Raw genomic sequence first — 26168 nt, 5'->3', positions numbered from 1 at the left:
ACATAAGAATTTCCATTGCAAGCATTGCAACTTCCTGTTAATGAACTTCTGCCTTATCCATTACTAACTACCTTCAGTGATGAAAAAAGAGGAGCTTTGAGTAGTGTTGAGCTGTGGTGTAAAGCAGAAGCTTTTAGAACAGGTAACGTGGAGGTCTTTAAGACCGGGGGAAGAGACGAAGCGCTTACATTCCAGAGCATTAAGTGAAGGAGCGCGTGCGTTTCTAGAAATACATGCTTATTATTACTACTTCACTAGAGTGTCTGTGGTTACTGATTGTCTGTGTTTATCCTCTTCTGAATGTCCAGCAGCTGATCATCTCCTGCCTCGATCGTATCGGATTTTACCCGTTTTCCTTTGGAATGAGTTTTTGGAAACGCAAAAAGAATGACAGCAAAAAGTGAGTTTGGATCTGCCTTAATGTGCGCGTGCATTCTCTTGAATTGATTTAAACGATACCAGAACTTTTATGAGTCGACTCCTGAAGATGACTCAGACGCATGAAAACGACGTGTTGTGACTGAACTAGCGATCTGAATCGTTCGAGATGATTGTCATTTTAAACTCATTTAAGATGGTTTTTTTTTAAAGCTCCCACCATCACCCCGAGTTTATTACACTTTATTAGGTGTTAACTCTTGAAAACAGAGATATAATTTGTCATGTATAGGACTAATTATTCTCATGTCACTGTATGAGACAGCTGATGTCTATAATAAGGAAGTGCACAAGTACATGAAGGTTATAAATGTTTATAGACAGTTCTGACCAGCTTTCCATTTGTTTATTTGTTTGTTTGTTTGTTTGTTTGGAAAATCATACTATATCACACTTGTTTAAAGCCTTTAAAATGCTAATCATACAGATTTACAATAATAATAATTAAAAAAAATTCTAAGTTTAGAAAAAAGAAATTTCCGAGACATCTGTTGTAATGTTTTGGAAAGTCCATACTTCACAGCTGATTAAGCAGAAGAACTGATTAAACTTTATAATGCTGTCATTTTAAGTGATTTATGTTAATGTGGTTTGTAGCTCCACCCCTTCAGTAAGAGAAAGTAACTTGATTTGTTGTGTCCATAGTAAAATGTTGAAAATATCCTTAATAAATTACTAAGAATCCAGATAGATAAGTAAGGAAAGTTTCGGTTTACTCATATGTTCAATAAAATTGTGTTGTTCTGTCTGGAGACCTGAAGTTCCATTACCTCTCTATATGTTTATAACACAATAAAACATTTTATAGCACAATAAAAATATATGTTGTCTCAGCCAGCATTTATTTTTTGTTTACATTAATTATTTATTAATGTTAATAGGCATAAGATGCAGTGGTCAGAATATGAATATGGCAGGCTAAAGCAAAAGGGGAAAAAAAAACCCAGAAAAAAGCCTACATTTGTTTAGGGGAAATTTTAAAACAGAGCTCATGCATATGTTTACTAAAAATGAAATAATATATTGAGAAATATCTATGCTTTAAAGGTTTTCACTGAGATGTAAGTTTCAAAACCATTTTAATGTGTTTTCAAGGGATACGGTTGAAAAAGACGCAGGACCCTTCTACCTGACACCCACCCCAGAGTCAGTTTGCGCACATTGAATATATTATTTGAATATTTGAAGTACTTTTTGTCCCTTAATACTGACTGTTAAAAGTGATTTTCAGTTCACCGATCATAGAGACTAATGGACTGGATCCTGTCATTACAGACTTCAGGTAAGCGGCTTGGTTTTCTATTTTTCTTAATGAGTTCACTTTATAAAAATACATTCAGGGAACTATTGTCCTGCCTACAGAATGTGGGTTAGGCTTTAATTCTGAGATTTCTCAAAGGGAATCACAGGTGAAATGGGGATATTGCGTTACCTACAACAATACTGTCCATTCAAGTGTTCCTTTACCACATTGCTTTAGTCTTGGCTTTGCTATGTCATATAAACCCTCTCCTCCCTACTCTAGGTTGGAGTTGCCAGACAATAAAGATGACCTCAAAGACACTGGAAAAACTACATCGTAAGTGTCGTATAGATTTTACAGTTAAACTTTTACCTGCTCACAAACGCTTATGTTCTATGTACATTTTGTTTGCTTAATTATTTAACTCTCTCCTGACCCGATCTGTAATTTTTTATTTATTAATAATTAGTTTTGATCAGGGAATTGTGTCTTTGTGCTTAGTCGCCTGTTTACGCCATAATATTTTTCCTGATCCAGCTAACTGCATGAGAACTGCTGACATGAGCTGATGCGAGTGTACATTGACACTGTCTCTTGATGTAAGCAGCATATTGATCACACACACCAGAAAAGGCTGCATCCTGCTGTTTGTTTTTCAGTAATTGAGCTTTTTTCAGGTTGGCTTTCACATTAGTCTGTGAACCCATGCTGGATTTTAGACACCCCTCCACCCATCCATAAACTCACATCGAAACTCTGTTTCCCAGTCTCATTTAATCTTGCAAAGAAGATATTCTTTATAATGGGAAATAAGATATTCTTCTGTCCCTGGCATAATATATCAGTTGAGACCTTAGATTGACTGATTGTAAACAGGGATATAGGCAGGACTTTTGAGAGTCCTGAAAGAATATGACTTAATTAAGCAATTTTTTTTCTTTCATTTCTTACTGCATTTTGTGTATATTTAATATATTAAGACATCTTACTGGAGGATTTGTGAAGCTCTTTCCAGCTGTAGGCTCCAATAATTGTCTCCAATTTCTGCCTTACTACTGATGGACTTAAGTGTAAAACACATGTTCACATGTACACTGAAGATATTTGCATTTGAGACCAGAGAGGGATGATAGATCGGAATTTCAGCTTTCATTTCCTGATGTTTATTTATAGACATGTTAAAAAGCCTCCAGTCGCCTCCAGAAGAAAAGTGTGAATTTTCAAAACAAGTTCTTTATTAGCTCTGTACAGTGCTTGTGTAAAACTTGTGTAAATGATTTTCCTAACTTTCTCAGCTTCAAAAAATGGCTTGCTTTTCTCCCATAGCCCTTTGTCTGGTCTTCATGTTGTTTTATTTTTTTAACAACAAATGCCGTCTGGTGCCCAGACATTAATTATTTAAACAATTGATCTAACACAACACACTTGGGTAAGAAGGAAAACCTCAAGTGTAGTTTTGATCATTTGAAAAATGAGTGAGGTCCAACAAAAGGTGCCGTGTTCTAAGTTGTCTAAGACGTCTAATGTACATCAGAAAACAAAAGAACTGGCCCTGTCATTCTGAAACTTCTGTAGAAGACTGTAGTTTTGGTATAAAGTATATTGTGTAGTATAATCTGTATACATGCATTAAATAGTATGTATGTAATTGTATATAACAATCAGTTTAAAAGTTTATATACTTAATTTTGTGTATACTATTGACAACATATGTATATTATATACATATTTACATTACAGAACTTTATTATCTATAAGTATGTAGTTACAAGAGTGGAGAATGTGTCATGATAAACCATGATAGAGGCAGTGCAGTATGGGTTTTGATAAATGTCTTTTGGAAGGAGAGAGCAAGTCTGCTTTTGGCTTTGTTGGTATGCATCAGTGTTTTATACCTGATGCGGAACGCTACAGGAATCTAGTGGAGGGAATACAGCAATGAAGAGATGTGTGATAAATTGAGGAGATTTTGAGAAAAGTGCAGCTGTGTTCTGGATCACTTGTAGGAGTGGGAATAATATTTATCACTAATTATATACGTAAAATTGTTTACTGCATATAAACACAGGTAATGTATGTCTTGTCATCATCACAGTGGTTCTTTATAAAGGAGCTTACACCAAAAAGCATTTTCACTTGTATGTCTCTGTAAATGTGAATCAACTAATTTCATTACTTCATCCTCTCTTCTTGCAATACAGCTTAATAACTGACACGTTTGATTCCCTTTTTCAAAAGCAAAGCGCAGTATCGAGTGCCTGCTGTGTTTTATTAGTCAGGGTGAGTGTTTGAAACAGACAGTGCCTATGGGAACAAATAACCTCAGCCAGTTAATCCACATCAATTGCCATGGTTCACTTAACTCTTTGTGTATGTTTGTGTTTGTGTTTGAATGAACTTGTGCATTTTCTCTGCTGTGTGTGACGTTACTGAAAGGTGGGTCAACATACAAATTTGCACATAAGCACACCCCTTAATGTTAAAGGCCTCTGACGCACCAAGCTTTCTGTCAATTGTCAACTGGAGCTGAATCTCTTGTGGTGTCTTGCTGTTCTTGTCAGCACCGACTTAGTCATTTAGCATGTTGAGTGATGAGACATGATGAGATATCATATTGCCATATAGACCAGAACTGTCTGCTAAGCTAAGAAAAGATGAATAGTAAAATGTCATTTGCCATCTTAGTCTCTTATGTTATCTAATATACATACAGTATATTTTAGTACATATACATGACACTTGTTAACTATTAGTGCTGTACTATAATAACTTACTATTCCAAACAGTGTTCCTCACTTGCACAAGGACAAAATCTTTTGACCTATCATTGTGAGAGAGCCAGCTTCAACCCAAGCAAATCCGTGGTCATCCATCGTTGGGTGTCCGAGTACATTTATTACTTTTTAGTAGTAGGGATGCCATTATTCTCCCCCCTGTCAATCACAGCAACTAACCAATCATGGGCATCTGTTACTGTGGACTGAGGAAGTACTCTACCATGTGATGTAGCATGAGCAGCAAAAGATATGTTGGCTGTCTTCCTTTGTCTTGGAAGGAGCTCATGCAGGCCTTCACCCTCTCCAGCTGGTAGCTGTGTGATAAGGGAGAGCTAACGCTAGTGGTTAGGAATTGGCAAATGACCATAAAACACCCAATAGTAAATGGTTGTATTTCTGCTATAGTATTCATAATAATTAACAAATACAGACTATTGTTTCCTCTTGATTTGGTGTATGTACATGTCGACCATCAGGAAGCTGATCGTTTGTCCCTGGTTAACTGTAGCTCTTTTATTTTGGCACAGAGGAACATCACTTGAAGTTGTATTGATGTTATACTGAGAGCAGCCTTTAGTATTGTGTATTAGTAATAAATTAAATGAACATATTTTTTCTAGTAAACCTTTCACATAAAATTACTTTGCTTTCTAAATTTGTTCATGTGCAGTTTATTTTCCTTCTATAGCTTCGCATGCTCAGCATTCTTTTCTCAATATACATGGAGGACAACTGAGACTTGCTCTGTGCCATATCAGGCTGTTTTTCTGCAGTTACTGCTCTATCTACATCACTGCAGTAAAACAGCACAGAGTATCCATGTCTCTCTCTCTCTCTCTCTCTCTCTCTCTCTCTCTCACGCTCTCACTCTCGCTCTCTCTCTCTTGCTGTCTCATCCCTTCATTAACACTATGTGTAGTTTGTTGCTTTAGGCTATGTCATTTCCTTACACACTTACATGGTGCAGACTGCAGTTGAGATCTCTAGCCCTGAGTCTCATGATGAACAGCCAGGGATGAGGGTGGACCTTGTGAGCTGAACACAGTGGTCATATTGTCACCTGACTGTGTAATATCTATTAAATTAGCTAGGCTTATTATTTGGCTAGTTTCCTGATGAAATAAGACCCTCCTTCCCTGTTGCATTGACCAATCAAAGACCAGACTGCAGTGTGTGGCATGAGTGCTGTGCTGAGAGGAGGAACAGCCTAAACGATTTGAGCTGTGTGTGTGTGTTAAGATGTGGATGAGAAGTTGGGCAGAGAGAAAAGGGTCTGAGTGAATGTTTTGTTGCTCTATATGTGATAGTCATCCTGATCTTATTAAGGTCTGCATTCTCTCTATGCTTGTTCCTATTAGACAGCGTATGTGTGTGTATGTGTGTGTGTGAGAGAGAGAGAGACATAGAGAGAGAGTGTGAGCTGAATCAAGTATGTGTATGTGTGTCGAGGTGACGGAAGCTGCTGTTGGGAGCTCCTGAAAAGACCTGAATTCAAACGAACATAAGAATTATTCTTCTGCATTTGTCTTCTCATACTTCCATATTCTATTTTTTCTGTTTTACTTCTTTACATCCTATATTGTGCCAGATGAAAATGTCAAAGGGAGGAGAATCTCTGTCAAATGGGTAAGAAATGCGACACTATGGATGGGACGTTGTGTGTGCGTGTGTGTGTCCTGCATGAGTGTGAGATTTTCTGACAGAGTTCACTCAGTGTTACGAATTGAGAAAGGAGTTTTTCGCAGCTATTGTTGTCCAAATTTTGTCTATTAGATGTCCTCCATGTTCATAGGCTAATGTATGACCTAGAAAGCATTCTTAAATCCTGACATGCAGATCTTAGCTTTTGTAACTACAATACAGTACTTAGAGAATATCTTGTACTATGTTTATGTGAGATCCTGTATGTCATTGTATGTCACAGCTTGTTTGTGTTAGTTCCAGTAATTAGTGTTCAGATGGCCTGTCTGAGAGCATGTAGACTTTAATCATTTGAGCTATACACACACAGTATCTATAGTATGCAAATTTAGAAGAATGTGTGTCCTATTGACTTTGTTCTTCCATTAAAATGATCAGTATAGTATGAATCTAGTTCTTAGCAGGGAAGAACTCACTATGTTTCAGATCAGTTTTTTCAGTTATATCATTGTCTATAGTATAATATAGTGTGTATAAGATTATATATAATACACACATACATGCACATATATCTAACATACCATCAACATGTGTTAGACAAGGAAAGTTTTTTAGCTAGAAGCTAAAGGAAATCCTCAGCCTGTCGCCAATGATTATGCACAGCAAGACATGATAGCAGTACAGAACTTCTTCTGTGGGTCTGAGGGCCACCTGAGACATTAAATATGTTGCAATTGTAGGAGCAGAAGAGAGCACAAAGACTGGGTCTGTTTATCTGGAGTGGATAGACATAGACACTCCAGTTTTAGTCTCTTGCTTCCACTCACCCACTTTTTTTTTTATCCTGATACGTTCCCTTTAATTCTCAATTCCTGCATACAAAGAGAAGAGCCATATTCCTACACTAGCATGTCTAGTTCAGCTGCTACAGTATCTGTTATGTTGCTAATTATTGAAACACTTCTATTTATATTATTATTATTTTATATCTCATTTAACAGCAGAAGTCAAACCCAAGTCAGTTTTCATGTATTGAAAGCTAGTTAGTCATTTTGTGTCTTGGATATACATGAGGTTTGTTAGCCAAATGTTTGCCAGAATTAGCTATGTTAGCATATACATTTACAGCATTTGATTGACAGTCTAATGAGTTTTTTAATATAATCTCTATAAAAGATAATCATGCAAGCACAAATAAGAGATAATATTTAAGAAATTCATCAGGGTAAAATGATTTGGTTCTGAAGCAGTACAAATTGGGAGGTTTTTTTCTCTTTAGCTCTCCATATGTTACTGAAGGAGTTGGAACAGTTTAGATTTCTTTTTATGTTGCTCGTTTGGTAGTTGTCAAAACCGGCATCCGTTTACTAAAGTTAACTTTTACTACAATTTTATTAGTTTTTATTATATGCTCAGGAAACATTAGTTATCTAACCAATTACTAGTGAAAATGCTTTAAACACAGCACACACAAATGAATAATTAATTATCACACACTATTTTTTTTAGTTTACGTTGCCTCAAAAGTGTTAGCTGCCTTATTAATTTTACTGCTTTCAGCCATTTCAGAGTTGTTTTATTGCTGTGTCACTGAGTTCATCTGCAGCTTAATAGCATACAGATTAGTGCTAGGTTTTGTTGATTTTAGGGAAAGTACCAGACATGGTTTAAGATTTCATAATCAGTTTGTTGATTTTGCTCATAAAACTGTCTAACATTTCCAATTATTGTTTTAACTTTTTCAAATATATTAAGGTAATTACATTAAGAATGCCTTTCCAGTCTATACAATATATCTTTCAAGAATAATGTAATGTACACAACGATTATCACAACAATTGACTTGTGTTACTAATTAGTCAGTAAGGTTCATAACATCTCTTTTTAAAACTTATTTGAATTTTACCAAAGCAACTTTTTCCCTCTGGACTTCTCAGCACCATGGCATAAAAGAAAACATTGGCTGTTTGCAGTGTGAGTCATTTTGGCTCTTTATTTTAAAGTAGGAGTTTCTTGGTGACAGTTATGGAGCAACCTAACAATAGAAATAGGTTTGGCAGTTTTTCACATCAATGTCCTCTTTGCATCACGAACTACAGTGCTCATATTCCACCAAGAAGACAAACTGTATTTAAAAAAAAATCGATGACTTCCAACATTAATTAGCAAGTTTTTGGTCAATACTGGAGCAAACTGAACAGTCACTAATATACACAGCAGTTTATGTTGGAAGAAAAAAACTGTTTTCATATATCTATGCTGCAATACACCTTTTTTCTTAACACGTTAAAGAACACTGTTCTCCTTTTGTACACTGTGAACAAGTGTACTGTTGTATACTTGCATCCCAAAGTTGCCTTTGCATGGGAACATCTCCATGATAGTGTTTAAGAAGGCTATTTGGTTATCTCCGCCCTCATACTAATAGGAAAAGCAGTGGGGATGCTTAGTAGTGCATGTTGGATCAAACACACACACACACACACACACACACACACATACATGTCCAGGACATAATAGATCAGACTGGAAGTAATGAAAAACAACTCTTACATCTAATAGTTAATGTGCTTCAGCTTCCTAAAATGCCGGCAAACAAAAGATGCCGTATTGACTCTGAGTGTGGGATCACATGAATTATCCGGTTTTCCCCCTTGAACGTTTCTATATACATCCAAAATTGAATGGTAGTGGTAGCATCATGTTGAGTGTTCCCCTTGGCCCTTGGTTACTACTCTGTCTCATGCCCTCCAGACATTGACATTGATGCATAACCGCCGCTCCTCCTCTAGGTAAAGGCAATGTTGTATTGTGTTCTTTTCATTCTATATCATTTTTAAAATAAGAAATGTAATGGCATGCTGTGTTTGGTACATTTATTGTTTATAACCATTCCCTGACTGATGCATTTCCAGAACTGTCTACGGAAATTGTTTTGATGCTGCTTGCTTGTTCACAATGCTGTTTTTTTCTACAGCAATCTCTGGGTTCTACCAAGAACAGGTGTATGTAATATTATTATATATATTATAGTGAGTGTGAAACTTTATCTGCAAACCAGTTGAATCCATTCAACTAATTATGGGACTTCTTATGGCAATTCCAGTTTGTAATACTACAAAATGCAAAAAAGGTTAAGGAGTGAAAACTTATGCAAGCCACATTTATTAATATCAGGTAAACATGGTGCATGCTGAGTTGCACTGCATTACAAAAGACTAAACTGTATTAGCATCAAGCTGTTTGTGTTTTGCACAGAACAAATCTAACACAATCTAGTTTACAGTTTATTAATTCCCTACAGTGCCAATGTGTGCTCTGGATATTATGGGACATGCACTCGCAGCTATTACCCTCATTATTTCACTCAGCATTCTGCATAAATTCTATCCTTTGTAATGTGCCTTTGTGTGTTTCTCAGCTCAGAAAGATCTGATCTGTCGGTGGCTCTGGAGGACTGCATGGCAGCGCTGGATTTATTCCTGCATAATGAATTTGATGAGGCATTGTCTAGACTCAAGTGCAGGTGAGTGTATGATACTTTTTAGTAGACAAGCGATGTGATCTAATCCATCATGTGATAATTGCCATCATTTAAGAATGGTATATGTAGGTGAAATACAAGAGAAGAGAAGAGTCAAGAAGCTTTTTATTGTCATTTCAACCATATATAGCTGTTGCAGTACACAGTGAAATGAGACAATGTTTCTCCAGGATCAAGGTGCTACATAAAACAAAGACAGGGCTAAGGACATGTAAGTAGTCTTAGCCACATAAAGTGCAACTGTGCAACCTGGTGCAAACAGTGCAGGACAAGACAAGCAAGACAGTGCAGGACAAAAGACAGTGCAGGACAAAAAACAGTGCAGACATTAAGTTACAAGACAATACAAAAAGTACAAAAATGCAATACACAAAAGACAATAAACAGTAACAGAAACAGCGCCGACCGACCGGTGTAAATACTGAATGTTCAAACAATATTTTGTGCAGTAAAAGAATGAACAGCAGCAGGTTCTTAGCAGCAGGTCCTTTGGATTATATATGGAGTTGTGCAAAAAACAGCAGATGACTGAGATATTGTCCAATATGTGCAAAAACAGCAGAAAAGTGTGCAAAACAGTGTGTGTGTTTTGTGAGGGTCTGTGCAGTCCATACAGATGATGTGTGTGTATGTTGTGCTCAGTATAGTACAGTTCGGTTATTGAGAAGTCTGATGGCTTGTGGGCAGAAACTGTTACATAGTCTGGTCGTGAGGGCCCGAATGCTTCGGTACCTCTTTCCAGACGGCAGGAGGGTGAAGAGTGTGTGTGAGGGGTGTGTGGGGTCATCCACAATACTGTTGGCTTTGCGGACGCAGCGTGTGGTGTAAGTGTCCATGATAGAGGGAAGAGAGACCCCAATGATCTTCTCCGCTGTCCTCACTATCCGCTGCAGGGTTTTGCGATCTGAGATCGTACAGTTCCCAAACCAGACAGTGATGCAGCTGCTCAGGATGCTCTCAATGGTCCCGCTGTAGAACATGGTCAGGATGGGGGGAGGGAGATGTGCCTTTCTCAGCCTTCGTAGGAAGTAGAGACGCTGCTGGGCTTTCTTGGTGATGGCGCTGGTGTTGAGTGACCAGGTGAGGTTCTCCGCTAAATGAACACCAAGAAATTTGGTGCTCTTGACGATCTCTACAGATGATCCATCGATGTTCAGCGGAGAATGTTCGCTCTGTGCTCTCCTGAAGTCCACAACCATCTCTTTAGTTTTGTCCACATTCAGAGAAAGGTTGTTGGCTCTACACCAGGCAGTTAGTTGTTGCACCTCCTCCCTGTATGCTGACTCGTCGTTCTTGTTGATGAGACCCACCACGGTCGTGTCATCGGCGAGCTTAATAATATGATTCGATCTGTGCATTGCTGCACAGTCGTGAGTCAGCAGAGTGAACAGCAGTGGACTGAGCACGCAGCCTTGAGGAGCTCCAGTGTTCAGTGTGGTGGTGCTGGAGATGCTGTTCCCGATCCGGACTGACTGAGGTCTCCCAGTCAGGAAGTCCAGGATCCAGTTGCAGAGGGAGGTGTTTAGTCCCAGCAGGCTCAGCTTCCCAATCAGGTGCTGAGGGATGATTGTATTGAATGCTGAACTAAAGTCTATGAACAGCATTCGTACATAAGTGTCCTTATTGTCCAGATGGGTGAGGGCTAAGTGGAGGGCTGTGGTAATGGCATCGTCTGTGGAGCGGTTTGGACGATACGCGAACTGTAGGGGGTCCAGTGAGGGTGGTAGCTGGGTCTTGATGTGCCTCATGACGAGCTTCTCGAAGCACTTCATAACTATGGGTGTGAGTGCAACGGGACGATAGTCATTGAGGCAAGACACTGTAGACTTCTTTGGGACAGGAACGTCCAATCGTGAAATACAATCGTGTTTTATTCAGTAAAGTACCTTTAATGTGTGGAGCCCCCTGCAAGAAAGGAGATTTGAGTCTGTCCTGCCAACAACTGCATGCTTCGCACTGAAAGACTCTATAGAATGCTGGGTATGACACAAGTATTGGCCTACATGCACACTTTTTATACAAGAACAGTTTTTGGAAACTCCAATAAAATGTTAACAAAAACTTTCTTCTTGTATAATTATTATTATAGTGAGCCAGGCACACATGGAGTGATTTTTTTCATAATCTTTTGTGATTTTTGCCAGACTGTACGAACATGATCCGCATGTCACACTGTAGGATCTCAGTTATCATCATGTCAAAAGACAGTCAAGACGCGTCAAAATCTGACGCACACAAGAAGACTTGTCCGGGGTTTTATGTCATCAATCTGTGGCATGTAGAAAATGAAACCACAAACGAAAACAATCTGTAGCGTTAATTTTGTTTATGAGAACCCTTGATGATAAAAACAGAAAAAAAACAGTGTGTGTTGAGCAAGTCACTGGTGGGCATGCGTCATCCGGTTCGGTTTGGTTGTTGGTTTGATGCTCATCGTAGATGTTACAATGCATGTAAGTGTCTGAAAACATCAGTGTTTTGAATCTGATGCGTGCAGCTACCGGCTGCCAGTGGAGGGATCGCAGCAGCGGGGAGATATGCGAGAACTTGGGCAGGTTGAAAACAAGTCATGCAGCTGCATTTTGAATCATTTGCAGAGGACGAATGTGTTCATAGGTAGACCTTCCAGCAGTGCATTGCAGTAATCCAGTCTTGAAATGACAAAAGACTGAGCAAGTACCTGAGCAGCCTGTGTGGACAAAAATGGCTGAATCCTTTGAATATTGTAGAGAAGAAAGCGACATGAGCGAGACACATTAGCAACATGAGAGGAAAAGGACAGTTGATTGTCCATGGTTACCCCAAGGTTGCGAGCTGTGGCTGAAGGGGAGGTCAGATTGTTGTGCAGGGATAATTCAAGGTCATGACCTGGGGATGAATCACCTGGGATAAACAGCAGTTCAGTTTTGCTAGGATTGATCTTTAACTGATGAGCATTCATCCATGAGTCCAAGTACTGAGCCCTATGGGACACCAGTGGAGAGTCTGCATACAGCAGATGTCACCCCCCTCCATGTTTCCTGATATGAGCGTCCTTCCAGGTAGGAAGCTAACCATTCCCAAGCTGATCCACAAATCCAAAGACTCTCGTTAAATCAGCGATCAAAGACTACATATATTACCGTAGATTCTAGAAATCTTTTAGGGTTTTCAAAATTTGTCAGTCTTAAGAGAGAGCAAAGCTGAGGGATGACTTGTTTATACTTTTTGGGGCATACTTTCTGATGTAACTTTTTAAAGAGATAAAAAAATGTCTTGTATTATTTATTTGTTTGTTTGTTTGTTTGTTGACAAAGTGTGTACATAATAATTGAAATGTCAGCAGCTTGCCAGTAATGACAAACACCACTTCCCTGCAGTTATAGGAATATAATCCTCCTTAATCTGGCTGTCATGGCCATGATTATTTTTCTGTCTTTTTTTTAATAACCGCACAGCCTGAAGTTTGTAATTCCGCATATTGTGAAGACCTCAAGAAACCCAGTTCCACACCGCTCTCACTCTGTCAATAAAATTACATTCACAGCTACTTACAGATGCTGTATGAATAAAGAATTTCATTAGAAAATACAAAGTGCTCAGAAGTGGCTGGTATTGCTTTAACTGATTAATGGCATATGGCCATTTATGCTGTCTTGGACTTATTTGGATGGCTGTTGACATTTAAATGATATTAAATGAATGATTTGTTCTTTTACATGGCTGTGTGTCCAAGAGAATTTCACAAAAAGCCGTTCCCCTCAGATTGTCCTGAGAACATACATCTTCACATTGTTTAGCACGTGAACCCAGCTGCAATGACAATAATTAAAATACTTGTCTAGAGATGCAAGTGTGTGTGTTGAGTTATACCGCAGCGCTCTTGCAATCTCGAAACTGATTGATCCGAAGATGTCGATTTATTTTCTATGACAGCTCTGACATTAAGGAAAATCACTGATTAGAACTTGCCTAAGGACTTTGCATTTAACCCAACTATAAACAGTTACATCATAAGTCATACTTAAGTCATAAACACTTCAGGGTGTGCAGTTACTGGAAAACAATCACATAAAGTGGTAACTGTGACTCTGTTTCACACTGAGCTGCATCATACCACAACATCATTTATTACTTTTTTATAACAGCATGTACTGTAGAGTTCCATTCTGAAATTAATACATTTACATTTACATTTACATTTACAGCATTTGGCAGACGCCCTTATCCAGAGCGACGTACATAAGTGCTTAAATCTCTAACACTGAATACATTAATGCTGGTTCACTAGCATATACACCAACCCTGAGTCTGTTTTTTTCCAAGTGATACATATTGTGGAAGAGAAAGTGGACTTCCCCTGTAAGTAATATAAAATCCTACATAGAGGTTATCAAGTGGGGTTTTAAATAAACGAATAAAGTGGGGTTTACCACTCTCCTCCTTTGTGGAATCTCTTTGGTTTTTGGTTTTCCCCAACAGTAAAACCAGATCCAGATCTTATTGCCAAACTTGCACATGGAACTTGTTGAGACAATCTGAAAGCTAAGCGCTATGTGTTGCAGCATTCAGTCTGGGCAGGAGAGAGGATTTTAAAACACTTTTAACTGCACTTGTACACATGAACCTGCATGCATGAAAACAGTGAAGAAATTATCATGTCACGACAGTAAGCAGATGAAAATAGATCACAAGTTGGAACAAGTCACGAAAAAAGAAGATGACCGTTAAACTCCGTAGTGGTGTTAAACCTAGTAGCTGGTCGACCTTCTCAAAGCTTAATGTTAATGCATTCTGATTAAAGATGAATTAAAACTAATATCCTTAAGAAATAGTCAATACTGTCGAAAGTGTTTTATGTCCTATTTTGGTTGCGAAATAACAGAGGTTTTTAGAAGTACAGAAGTCTGAAGTGGCGTGTGTTTGTTGGGCTAGCTGTCCAAACTTGCTAAACCAGGAAAGGTGCAGTTCATGCATTCATGTAATATATTTGTTCCAGTCAGTCCAGACGAACTCCTCCCCATTCCAGTCAACAGTTAATGAGTAGTAAATGTGTGCGTCTGTTGATTTTATGGCAATTTGTGCAGTTACAATTCCATTTACTTATTTATTCATTATTTATTTTGACTTACAAGGGCAATATACTATGTGTATGCTATCCGTGTATGATATTTGCATGCTGAATGCTAGATTTGGTCCTGAGTTTGTGTCTTTTACTCACCTGACTGGATGTTAAGGTGAGAATTGTATCTGATTTTGGTCTGAAAAGTGATTTGTCTAATAAAGATGTGGGAACATGCAGAGTATGTTCATAAAGATATTGTTAATGATAATAAATGAATTAATGGATAGTGCCATCATTGGGTTCTACTGCTGCAAAGATTAGCAATCTGAAGCTACGATAGACACAGGATATCTGAACGGTACAGGTTAAGTTTTTTCCGGTTGTTTCCAATTTTGGTGAACCTCTGGACACTGTAGCATCAGACTCCTGTTTTTTTGTTTGTTTGTTTTTTTTCTTTCTCCATTTCAGCTGATTTCAGATTGTGTGTGTGTGTGTTTGTGAGTGAGCGGGGTGGGCATCACTCAGCTCTCTTGTAGTCTGGGTGCTGTTTTGTAGGTCATATGATTTGAATTGAGTAAGATTAAGCATGATGACATTGGTCAGGAGTTCAGGCCTGCACTTTTTCATATTTATGATGGTTACCAGTGCAACAAGGACACCAGTTCAGACACCAATTCTCAGTTTGTGCATTGAGCAAAATTAATGAAATTGAATGAAATTAATTTAATCTTAATTATATAATTATGAAACTGATAACTCCTGTAGTTTAGATAATAATTGACATGGATAAAAATATACACTATAAAGTAAATAATAATTTTGTACAATTATTTACATTTCCTCATGAAAAGCATTTTTTTCTGACAATATATGCACAACAAAAGTGACCTATAAAATATTTGTATTTATTAATTTTTTTTTTGTTACTTTTGCTTACAAGAGAATATTTTTCTCTTACATTTTGCTTACACTTTTGATTCTAGTAATATTTAGTACAGTAAGTTAACAGCAGCCATGCTGGATTGTTTCCTGGTTGTTGCTGAATGTCCTGCTGAGAGTATATTCCGAGGGTCATCCCTTACAAGCTATATTAAGCTGTAACAGTGTTTGTTAAAGGGTTTTCGTGAAAAGGAGTGAAATGTGAACCATGCAGACATTCATCATTCCTTTGTGTGTTCACCCCACCAGCATTATTCCGTTGTTTCATTAAAAGAAAGCGGGTTAAACTGGCTTAGCCAGTAATCCTGCTGCTGAGCATTCTGGACCTGCAGTGTCACATTTCTCTCCAATTCACAGTGGCCTGTTTCTCTAAAACCTGAACACAACACTCTGTAATGATGGTGCAGTAGCTCTACCTTATGAATAGCCACATTTTTGTAATGCAAATGTGCAGTTTATAGCATATTTAAAGACATTTATCACACGTCACATCATAACAATGGCCATGATCCTTTTAAAGTATTGTGTTACACCATATGCTTTGTATTTTATATATATATATTTTGAACAGAAGTTTTTTATTAGTTTAGGACTTATTCTTCTCTCTGTTAAGTCGCAGTGTCTTTATCTATTCATTGTTTTGTCTCGGGTGTATTTTTTTTAAGCGCTGAGTCATATGTGATTTTTGTGCTATGAATAGATCACATTTGTTTTGTTTTTGTGTGTGTGTGTGTGTGTGTATGTGTTCTCTGACAGGACTAAAGACAGTATGTATCATGCGCTCACGTATGCCACCATTCTGGAAATGCAGGCAATGATGACCTTTGACCCTGAGGACATCTTGTCAGCAGGAAACACCATGAAAGATGCTCAGTCTATATGTCAGCGGTAAATTCACTCCCAGTTTCTACATGTTACTAGAAGTTTTACAGTGAAATGAATAAATAAACAGACTGACTGCATGTGTGCATAAATCCTAAACGACATCAGAGCAGGAATTAGTGATATAATCCCAAAATGCTGCTTGTCATTGGATATAGACAGGGTTTCGTCTAATCAAGGGGGGTTGATGGAATTTCTGAACCATCTGATACATTAGCTGCTCGAATGTGTGTGAAAATGTGTGGTATGTATGTTTTTTAAGAGGAATGTCCTTATGACCAAATAGAAGTGAGTGATGTTTATCGTGGCTAGACACACACACACACACACACACACACACACACACACACACACACACACACACACACACACACACACTACCGTTTGTGGAAACCCAAAATCTTATTAAGACATTTTATATAGTTTTACTCCCTTTAGTTTAGGGTCAGTTAAACTTTGACTTACTTTGAAATTTGTCATTGTCACTGTATACAGAGGCAATGAAATGCAGTTAGCATCCAGCCGACAGCAGATAACTTATTGCACCATAACAATATTTATTTCAGATAAGGATGTACAGGTTAAGGTACCCAGTATGATGCATACCACAACATGATTCACAATATGATTTTTAGTAACGCAGGTGTGCAAATAGCTAAAAGCAAATAGCTAAAAATGTGCAAAAAGTCTATAGCTACAGAGGTACAATTTTGGCAACTGTCTCTTATATAACCGTGTCTACATTTCCGTACATATAACATCAGTTTACATTAGCTTAATTTACTATATAATTAATATTATTTTCTATATTAGCTTGATTTAAAGACACTATGTGCTTAAATATTCAATACGAATTTGAATACATAAATGTCTCAATTAAATGATTTTGGTGTGATGAGGTTATGTCTGTTATTACAGGTATCGTAAGAAGTCCTCCTTTAACAGTAAAAGCTATACGGAAGGTAAGTGTTCAGTCTGTTTTGCATTTTGTACATTCATTTCAGAAATCTACTCACAATTATGTCACAGATATACAGTATGCTGATATACTGTTTACATTAATAAAATATATATTAGTAAAATCATTTTTTTTGTTGCTACAGGATGATACTATATACTGTGTGTGTGTGTGTGTGTGTGTGTGTGTATACTGTGTATATATATGTGTGTGTGTGTGTGTGTGTGTGTGTGTGTGTGTGTGTGTGTGTGTGTGTGTGTGTGTGTGTGTGTGTGTGTGTGTGTGTATACATATCTATATAAAAAAAAGGTGTTTTTGTTACTACACCCTTGCTGCTGTAAGTCTGACTGTTGATTTTTCAGAGGAGCTGCATGCTGAAGTGTGTTATGCTGAGTGTCTCCTCCAGAGGGCAGCACTGACCTTCTTACAGGTTAGCCACAGTTCTCTATATATCATGCTTAATGGATATAAATCCATGAATATGTATAATCTTAATACATTATTAATATTTATAATCTATATGTGCCCTTCAGTTGTGCAAAATATTTATTTTATGATGAAATCTGAGTTTTCTGGTTTTAACTGCTGATGGGAATTCACCTCTGTCTGAAGTGAACCTGTTCATCTGAATGCTCAAACAGAACAACACCAAAATCTCAAATATTTCAATACAAACACATTTAAAATAAACAAGTTTTTTTTGCTGTTAAAGTTTAGATATAATTATAAGTATTTAATAATAAGGACAAAAGAACTAAAGAAACTATTTTTCTACTGTGTATGCAGGATGAAAATATGATCAGCTTTATCAAAGGAGGAATTAAAGTGAGGAACAGCTATCAAATATACAAGTATGCGGCGCTTCTCTGTTAATGCACTTTATCAAATGTTTTGAATGATGATTATATGGTTGAACATTGAAGATCTTTTTCTTAGAGTTTTTGTGTCCTTTGTGCTTTCAGGGAGCTTCATACAGTCCTGAAATCCTCTGATTATGTTCATGGTCAAAGTCATGGCCACCTTGAGGGAGGAGTAAAACTTGGAGTGGGAGCATTTAATCTGGTGATTGTAGTTGGAAAGTAGCAAACAGTTTGAATAAAGAAAGGATTAGATTTTCATTTAACTTGTATTTTTTAATGTTTTCTGGCAGATGCTTTCTCTGTTGCCCACAAGGACCCTGAGGATGCTGGAGTTTGTGGGATTCTCTGGTAATAAGGTGAACTCACCATTCCATGGGACTTGTCCTGTATCAGGTTCAGAGATTTGTGTATTGGGTCTTCACTGTATTAACTGTGGATATGTGTGTGTGTGTGTGTGTGTGTGTGTGTGTGTGTGTGTGTGTGTGTGTGTGTGTGTGTGTGTGTGTGTGTGTGTGTGTGTGTTCTAGGAGTTTGGACTGCAGCAGCTCCAGGAGGGTTCTGCTGAACGCACATTTAGATCTTTCCTGTGTAACATGCTGCTGCTTTGCTATCACACATTCATGAGCTTCATACTGGGTGAGACAAACACAAAAATAGCAAAAACAGCAACACAAAACACAGAATTCCAGAATGGAATAATATTCAGAAACTTTAAGTGTGCCAAACCGTCTTAGTGTCTTGGTTTAACAATTATAAAGTGTTTTATATTATGTTGTGTCGATATAATTCAGGGACTGGAGAAGGCGATGTTGTGGATGCAGAAAAACTGCTTCAGCCGTACCTTAAACAATATCCTAAGGTATGGTAAATTGATATATCAAGATTAAATTATATATGAAGTTCAGAATATACAACCATGAGCACATGCAAACTCTTATTTTATTATTCGATATAATTTATAAATCTTTATTCCAGAAGGTCATTGTGCAGGTCAGAATATTTGTGTAATACGTTAATACCTTGTCCATGTTTAATATTATCCATGATATGTAAAATGTTAAAGCAAAAATGGAGAAATCCAGAACTTGAGGTTCTCCAGAATGATTATATGAAAACATTTGCGTATTGGATTCATCGGAAGGAAAGAACAAACCTTCAGTCATTATTCAAACTCTGAACAAAATGTTTCTTGAGAACACTAAGGCAACATTAACAAAATATTTATTCGGAATACTAATTATAAGGTCTGCTTATTCTTGCTGCTTTGGTCTGTTTTTACGGTTTATGTATTTCATGTTCTTACAAATATTTGGTTGTAGGAACATCAACCGAAAGGTTTCTCTGGAGGTTTTTGACCATTTTAAGAACATTGTGTGAGCAATGTTTTAAAACACAATGAAGTAAACCATTATAACAGAACCTTGATTTTACCTTATACCACTGTTGACTTCTTGATTCGTTGTAATGCATCTCATGGGTTTATAATTCATAATGTGCTTGTTTTAATAGATTTTTTTTAAAGAGATGATTATTTAGCATTTTTTTGTAATCAGAGTCAGCAGTTTTTGTAAGTCACCGGAAAAGGTGTTTTATGTCTTGAAGCCTTCAGCATGGAGTTACATTTCAAACTGCATTTTTTATGTCTTATTAAATTTAAGAGAGAGAAATAAATGGAGTCTGGTGGAGGGAATGACTGAGGAAATACTTTTTATAGCTAAAATGTACTAGGAACGAACTTGTTTTGTGGACTGTTCCCAAAATTAAACATAGCTTTATACACATTTTTAATAGCTGATAATTATCAATGGTATAAGAACACGTTATGAATAAAATACTGGTACATGCAGTACAGCCAAAGCTTCTTTATATTGATTTTATAGACATATCAACTGTTACTGAACATTATAATAACTCTCTGCTGGAGTGATATTTAAAATCACACACTGTGAGATTCATTTTGTAAAACTACCAGTTTTCAAAGTAGGTTTGCCACTTACAAAGAGCTGTGCTAATAAAATTTAATTTTGATTTTAATCAGACTACACGCTTTGCCCTCCTCTGTTTATAGGGATCTATCTTCTTATTCTTCGCTGGCCGAATAGAAGAAATCAAAGGCAACCTAGATGCTGTGAGTTCCTCTAATCCATAATCTGTTTGTTCTCATTTCATTCCATACACTTTAATCATGCAGGAATAAATGTTATGGCTGTTTGTCTGTATGTATGTATGTACGTGTGTGTTTGTGTGTGTGTCAGGCTATTAAATATTTTGAGGAGTGCTGTGAGGTCCAGCAGGTCTGGAAACAGTTTCACCACATGTGCTACTGGGAGCTGATGTGGTGTTTCACCTATAAGCGACACTGGAAGATGGCCTACGTCTACGCAGACCTGCTTAGCAAAGAGAATGCATGGTCTAAGGTGAAACCTCATAACAGTAAACTGAGGAAGCTCTTTCACACAGGGATTTAGTGCAGCAGAAATGTATTTTTGCAACTCTTTATGTTTAAGAAATTTCACTCTAGAATTATGTTTAATGTGAATAAAAATATAAATACAACTGGAGTTGTAGTTTGTTCAAGTAGTAGTAGTTAGACATCACTCAGTATAAGGGCGGCTGGCAGATACCGTAAATGTACATGTAAATGTAGTAGTTATCATCATGATGATGATGTCATGGCACTGGTTGTGGTGAGTTTGGATTTCAGCAGTAAGTTTGCTGCAATTTCTCTTATACACATACACAACACTATTTTTATTTTTGCAGGCCATGTATGCATATATGAAAGCTGCCTACCTTAGCATGCTGAGTACAGAGGAATGTCAGCCATTTGGGACAAGCGATGTGGCATTATTCAGGTAATGGCAATCTACAGAGTGTGTGTGGCTTGGGAGTGAACATGTGGGGAATGGCTTTATGTTTGGTCAATATACAATACAAAAGAGAGAGCATGAACGGTACAACCACCTGCTGTCATGTTGTTACAAAGAACACCTTATTCTAATGGCTTTGTGAGTTCACATTGGTTTGATACAGAGTGTACTTTTGTCCTTGTGTTTCTGCAGGCAGGTGCCTGGTCTAAAGCAGAAACTTGCTGGAAAGTCTTTACCCACTGAGAAGTTTGCCATCCGTAAGGCTCGCCGATATAATGCAGACAACCCAGTTTCTTTGCCTGTACCTCCGCTGGTGAGTGTCTGAGTCAATTCCTGATCAAAAGGGGAAGAAGCAGACTAGGTAGCATTGAAGCTTCGGGTTACTGTCTGTGAGCAGTTTTGCATTTTCTCTCTGTGACCATATACTGTAGGTTTCCCCAGTACCCCATCCTCTTCCCACCTCCTTAAAAGATGTCTGTAGATGGATTCAATCACCTTTTGTTTGTGAGCGTGTGTGCAAACATGTGTGCGAGCGTGTGTGCGTCCGTGTGTGCGAGCGTGTGTGAGAGTGTTTGTATGTGTGTGTGTGTGAGAGAGTCAGTTAAAAGGTTATACCATTCTTCCGAAAAAAAATTCCTATGTTGTATGCTATTGTTTTCTTCTTATAAGCAAGTGTTTTTCTTACAGGAGATGATGTATATCTGGAATGGCTACACTGTGATCGGGAAGCACAAAGACTTGACAGAGGGCATGTTAAAGACACTGGAGGAAGCTCAGCAGAAACTTGAACAGAATCCAAGTAATGTCTCAGTTCAGCCAAGTGCATGACCACATAACCACCCACAGCCTTTCCATACCAAGTCCAGTACAGACTGCATTGCCTTAGTGACTTTTATATGACCATTATGTTGGTGCTTATACACAATAAATGAGTTGTATTTCCATTCTAATGGCCCAGTAATGCCACAAATTATGGCATAGGCTATGTACCATTTTTGCAAGGACCACAATGTTGATGATTGTATCCTGTGGGTTCTCCTTCAGGGACAGAGTTCTCCATAGATGACCAGTGTGTGCTGAGTCTGCTGAAGGGTCTGTGTCTTAAGCAGCTAGGCTTTACAGAAGAAGCGGAGCACTACTTCACTCTCATCCTGTGCAAGTGAGTCATTCTGTCCAACATGATCCATGTTTAAAAAGAGAGGTCACAGCCAAAAAAAGAGACTTTTCTCTTGGTTATATAAAGCAGGTAACAAAATGCAGTCTTGTCAACCAAATGGTTTATATAATACATACTGTATGGCTGTGAATTATTCACCTTCAAATAGTTTCTGTGATATTTTCAAGCGTCTTTGTGGATGTTGCAGGGGAAAAGCATTTCCTCTTGAACGTTGGCCAAGAGGTTCTTATTCATTGTTAGAATTATTAGATACTTATGGGAAAATGGTTAATGGTAGGTCAATTTTCAACTGGGGAAATAGCAGACTGGACAGCTTTGAGGTTTTATAACAGCAGCATCCCTGCTTTAATGCTGAGATCATGTTTCCGTCTGTGTGCAGTATTGCATGTTCTCCTCATGTCTGCATAGGTTTCCCCTGAGATCCAGATTTCTCCCACTTCCCTAAAATCTGCCTGTAGATGGACTGACTATATGATTATTGCCTCTAGTGTGTGTATGTGTGTGTCAAAAGCCATGCATATACTGCTGTTCCAGCGTGTATTTTTTCAGTGCACTTCTGACAAAATTAAACAGCTAATTCTTAAAATATTCTTAATTGGCATAGCAGTAATTAAAAAAATAGTAATTAAACTCCATTTTCATAGTCCAAGCAAAATCTGGCAGGTTTGAAACTTTATAAAGAGTTTATAAAGAGTTACATTCACCCTGTTAAATAGCACTGGTGAAGAGGCAAATACTTCATGTTGAAACCAAATACCTTTCTAGATTGACTGAGATGAGATGCCTAAGTTATCTTTTTAATGATCATGAATGCGGAACTAAATCTTATTCTTTAGAAAGTGTGCTTAAGGGTGAAATGTGGTCCTCTACTTCTGCTGTACTGGTTTCAAGTAAAAAACAATGCGCATGTTTTAAGGATGATAGCTAATGAGGACCTCCTGTGCGGTGTTACCACCAAACACTGTTAATTAGAACATGGTGTTCTTTCCGTCTTTTTTCCACCCAGTGAGACACAGATCAAGTTTGACCACTACCTCGTACCGAATGCTCTGTTGGAACATGGCCTGCTGTGTTTGGAACAAGGCAGGAGAGAGGAAGCCATCAAACTGCTGGAGATGGCCAAGTAAGTTATGAATCCACAGTAGATACCTCATAACACTGTGCCTGTTTATCCATGTTATCCTGTGTGATGATGTATGAGATATATCCCATATATGACTTTGATAAGCTTTCTACATGCTAGTCTATATAACTGAGTGCAAAAGCTGCTGTCCCCTTTATTGTTTGGATAAAAGTGTTGCCTATATCTGCAATGTACAAATACAAATTTTGGGATGTTAATGACAGAATTGTGTGGATATTCTACAAGATAAGTATCCAAAAGTGAGCAAGAGCAAGCAGTCAGTGTTTTGAAATCACCCTCTCATTATGTCACAGAAGAATGTGTGGTAGGTGGACTACAGTGGACTAAAGGCTGCTCAGGAGGCACTGGCTATAAAGATGTGTGGGCATTTTTTAGAGTATATTTACAGTATATAACATTCACAATAATTCCAAATGTGATCATTTTGAACTGATATCATTTTTAATTAACATTTGTGGAAACAGACTATGTGTATAAAGACTTTTGCACTCAGATGTACATGTTTGATAAAGGATTAAGATATCTTAATTCAGTTTATTTTCTCCATAACAATTTATAATAGGTTTGATGTTATATGGCACATTGGAAAACCCCCAGATATGCCAGCATATTAAAGTATTTAAAGTCTTTAAATTCTAGCTCTAGCCAATTTTTAATCCTGTTTGCACAGATTTTGTACAGAAGTAATTTAGAGGGCTCTCTGTCCCCGAATATAAACAGGCAGTTTTAAGGATTAATTAATGAAATAAATGCTTCATGCAGCACTACATATTCAAGGTCTTTGCTTATCCTGTGAACTTCATATCTGAACACTTGCTCAAACACTCAAAGAAAAGAAAAAACCTTCACACTTGACTCATAGGTGTGTTTTTCATCCCAATCATTAGGCACACCTCAAGTTTTAACCATGAAACCCAATAAAATGTCCACCACCTATTGAATGTTGTAGTCATATGGATAATGCATAATGCATATGGATAGGCATAATGGATAGAGAGTCTGATTCGTAACCCGAAGGTTGTGGGTTCGAGTCTCGGGCTGGCCACGACTGAGGTGCCCTTGAGCAAGGCACTGAACCCCCCAACTGCTCCCCGGGAGCCGCAGCATAAATGGCTGCCCACTGCTCCGGGTGTGTGTTCACAGTGTGTGTGTGTGTGTGTGTTCACTGCTGTGTGTGCACTTTGGATGGGTTAAATGCAGAGAACAAATTCTGAGTATGGCTCACCGTACTTAGCCGTATGTCACGTCACACATATATTTATCTCCACATTCTGAATAGTGTATTCACATTACATCGCTAAAATGCAGCCAAGATACATGACATGTATACCCCTCAATATTCTCCTGTCCTGAGCACTCTTCCTTTTCTCTCTAGACAGAACTATAAAAACTACTCGATGGAGTCACGGACTCATTTCCGGATTCAGGCTGCGCTGCACAAAGCACAAGCCACAGAGGAGAACGGCGAACCCTGCTCACCTTCGAGCCCTTAACAGCCACAGTAACAGAGAGGTCATAGGGTCAACAAGTGCCATGCTCAGGCCTAAGGAGCTGGGTGAAGGCTGCACAAGTGCAGAAATTTTGAACAACAATCAAACAGGACTGAGCATCTGATGAGAGAAAACTCAGTCTCTCTCACTCACACACAGGCATTAACAGTTACACAAAAAATGTATTTATCAGAGACAACCATACAATACATAGCAAATGCATGAAGTGCGGTGATACAGTCCATCTCCAAATAAGAGGCAAAACATTTTGCTGAGATGCTTAACCAAAGGATGATTCTAATGCATTTGAGCAGCATTTTGTTTTTGTATTGGTTTAGCCCTCGGAGGTGCTGACTGTCTAAACTGTGGCCAGCTTGTGACTTCAACAAACAGACCATACTCGTTGATCAGTTATTATTTATTTTGAATGAAGCCTTCATCTTTATGCACATGTTATAATATGATTCAGTGCAAACACCAATGTTAATAGGAACACCTGTACACCTGGTAATTCATGCAATTATCCAATCAGCCAATCATGTGGCATAAAAATATATTCATGCATAATACAGGTCAATACAAGTCAAAAGCTTCAGATTTATATCTCTCAAATATCTCTTAGTTTTTTGCCCACAAAGCCGATGTTGGCTGATGATTTTTTTAAATAAACTATTTACCATTTATTGTAGTGTGTGAAAATCTAAGGAAATCAGCAGATTCTAAAATACTCAAACCGGAACAAGCCCCTTTGGCACCAACAACCATGCCACAGATAAAATCACATACATCACAGTTACTAGATATTTGCATGAATGTGCAGGTGTAAAGAGGTTTCTAAAAAGTAGTTTGTGAGTGTATAGGAGTAATCTGTATTCTTTTTTTTATTTTTTTTTATTTTATAAATATAACCATAGAGAGAACCTTGCCATATGGATCAAAATAGACAGAGCTTTAAAATTGTTATATTAATTATATTTTCTTATATAAAAACCTCACAAATAAATGTTTTATCAGTAAAATGACTTAAATTGATAGTACCAAAAACTTCAAATCATTCACAAACATAAGTCATAACACTAGAAATTATGAGATTTAAATTTTTTTTATTAATTCCACACAGCAACTCGGTCAGTGAAAACTTTTAAATGCTTTAATTTGATA

General features: G+C 37.7%; 1 protein-coding gene across 6 annotated transcripts; it reads left to right on the top strand.

The window, feature by feature from the left end:
• Positions 1-72: 72 nt before the first annotated feature.
• Positions 73-25175, top strand: ttc39a (tetratricopeptide repeat domain 39A). 6 transcript variants are annotated; one of them, XM_027166555.2, is made up of 22 exons: positions 73-142; positions 309-400; positions 1534-1584; positions 1670-1720; positions 1964-2017; positions 9521-9625; positions 16383-16514; positions 17427-17470; positions 17829-17896; positions 18253-18317; positions 18429-18528; positions 18617-18682; positions 18854-18962; positions 19118-19185; positions 20395-20454; positions 20582-20743; positions 21090-21181; positions 21389-21509; positions 21884-21995; positions 22241-22355; positions 23380-23496; positions 24893-25175. In XM_027166555.2, exons 2-22 carry the CDS (start codon positions 363-365, stop codon positions 25008-25010), a joined length of 1848 nt encoding a protein of 615 aa, XP_027022356.2. In that variant the 5' UTR covers positions 73-142; positions 309-362; the 3' UTR covers positions 25011-25175. The 6 variants fall into 6 exon arrangements, with proteins under 6 accessions (XP_027022356.2, XP_027022357.2, XP_027022355.2 ...); XM_027166556.2 differs by having other exon boundaries at positions 87-142; positions 312-400; XM_027166554.2 differs by having other exon boundaries at positions 111-215.
• Positions 25176-26168: the final 993 nt, after the last annotated feature.

The sequence above is a fragment of the Tachysurus fulvidraco genome, chromosome 14 (assembly GCF_022655615.1).
Source record: "Tachysurus fulvidraco isolate hzauxx_2018 chromosome 14, HZAU_PFXX_2.0, whole genome shotgun sequence".
Taxonomy (NCBI): Eukaryota; Metazoa; Chordata; class Actinopteri; order Siluriformes; family Bagridae; genus Tachysurus; species Tachysurus fulvidraco.
This window is presented reverse-complemented; position numbering and strand designations above follow the sequence as displayed.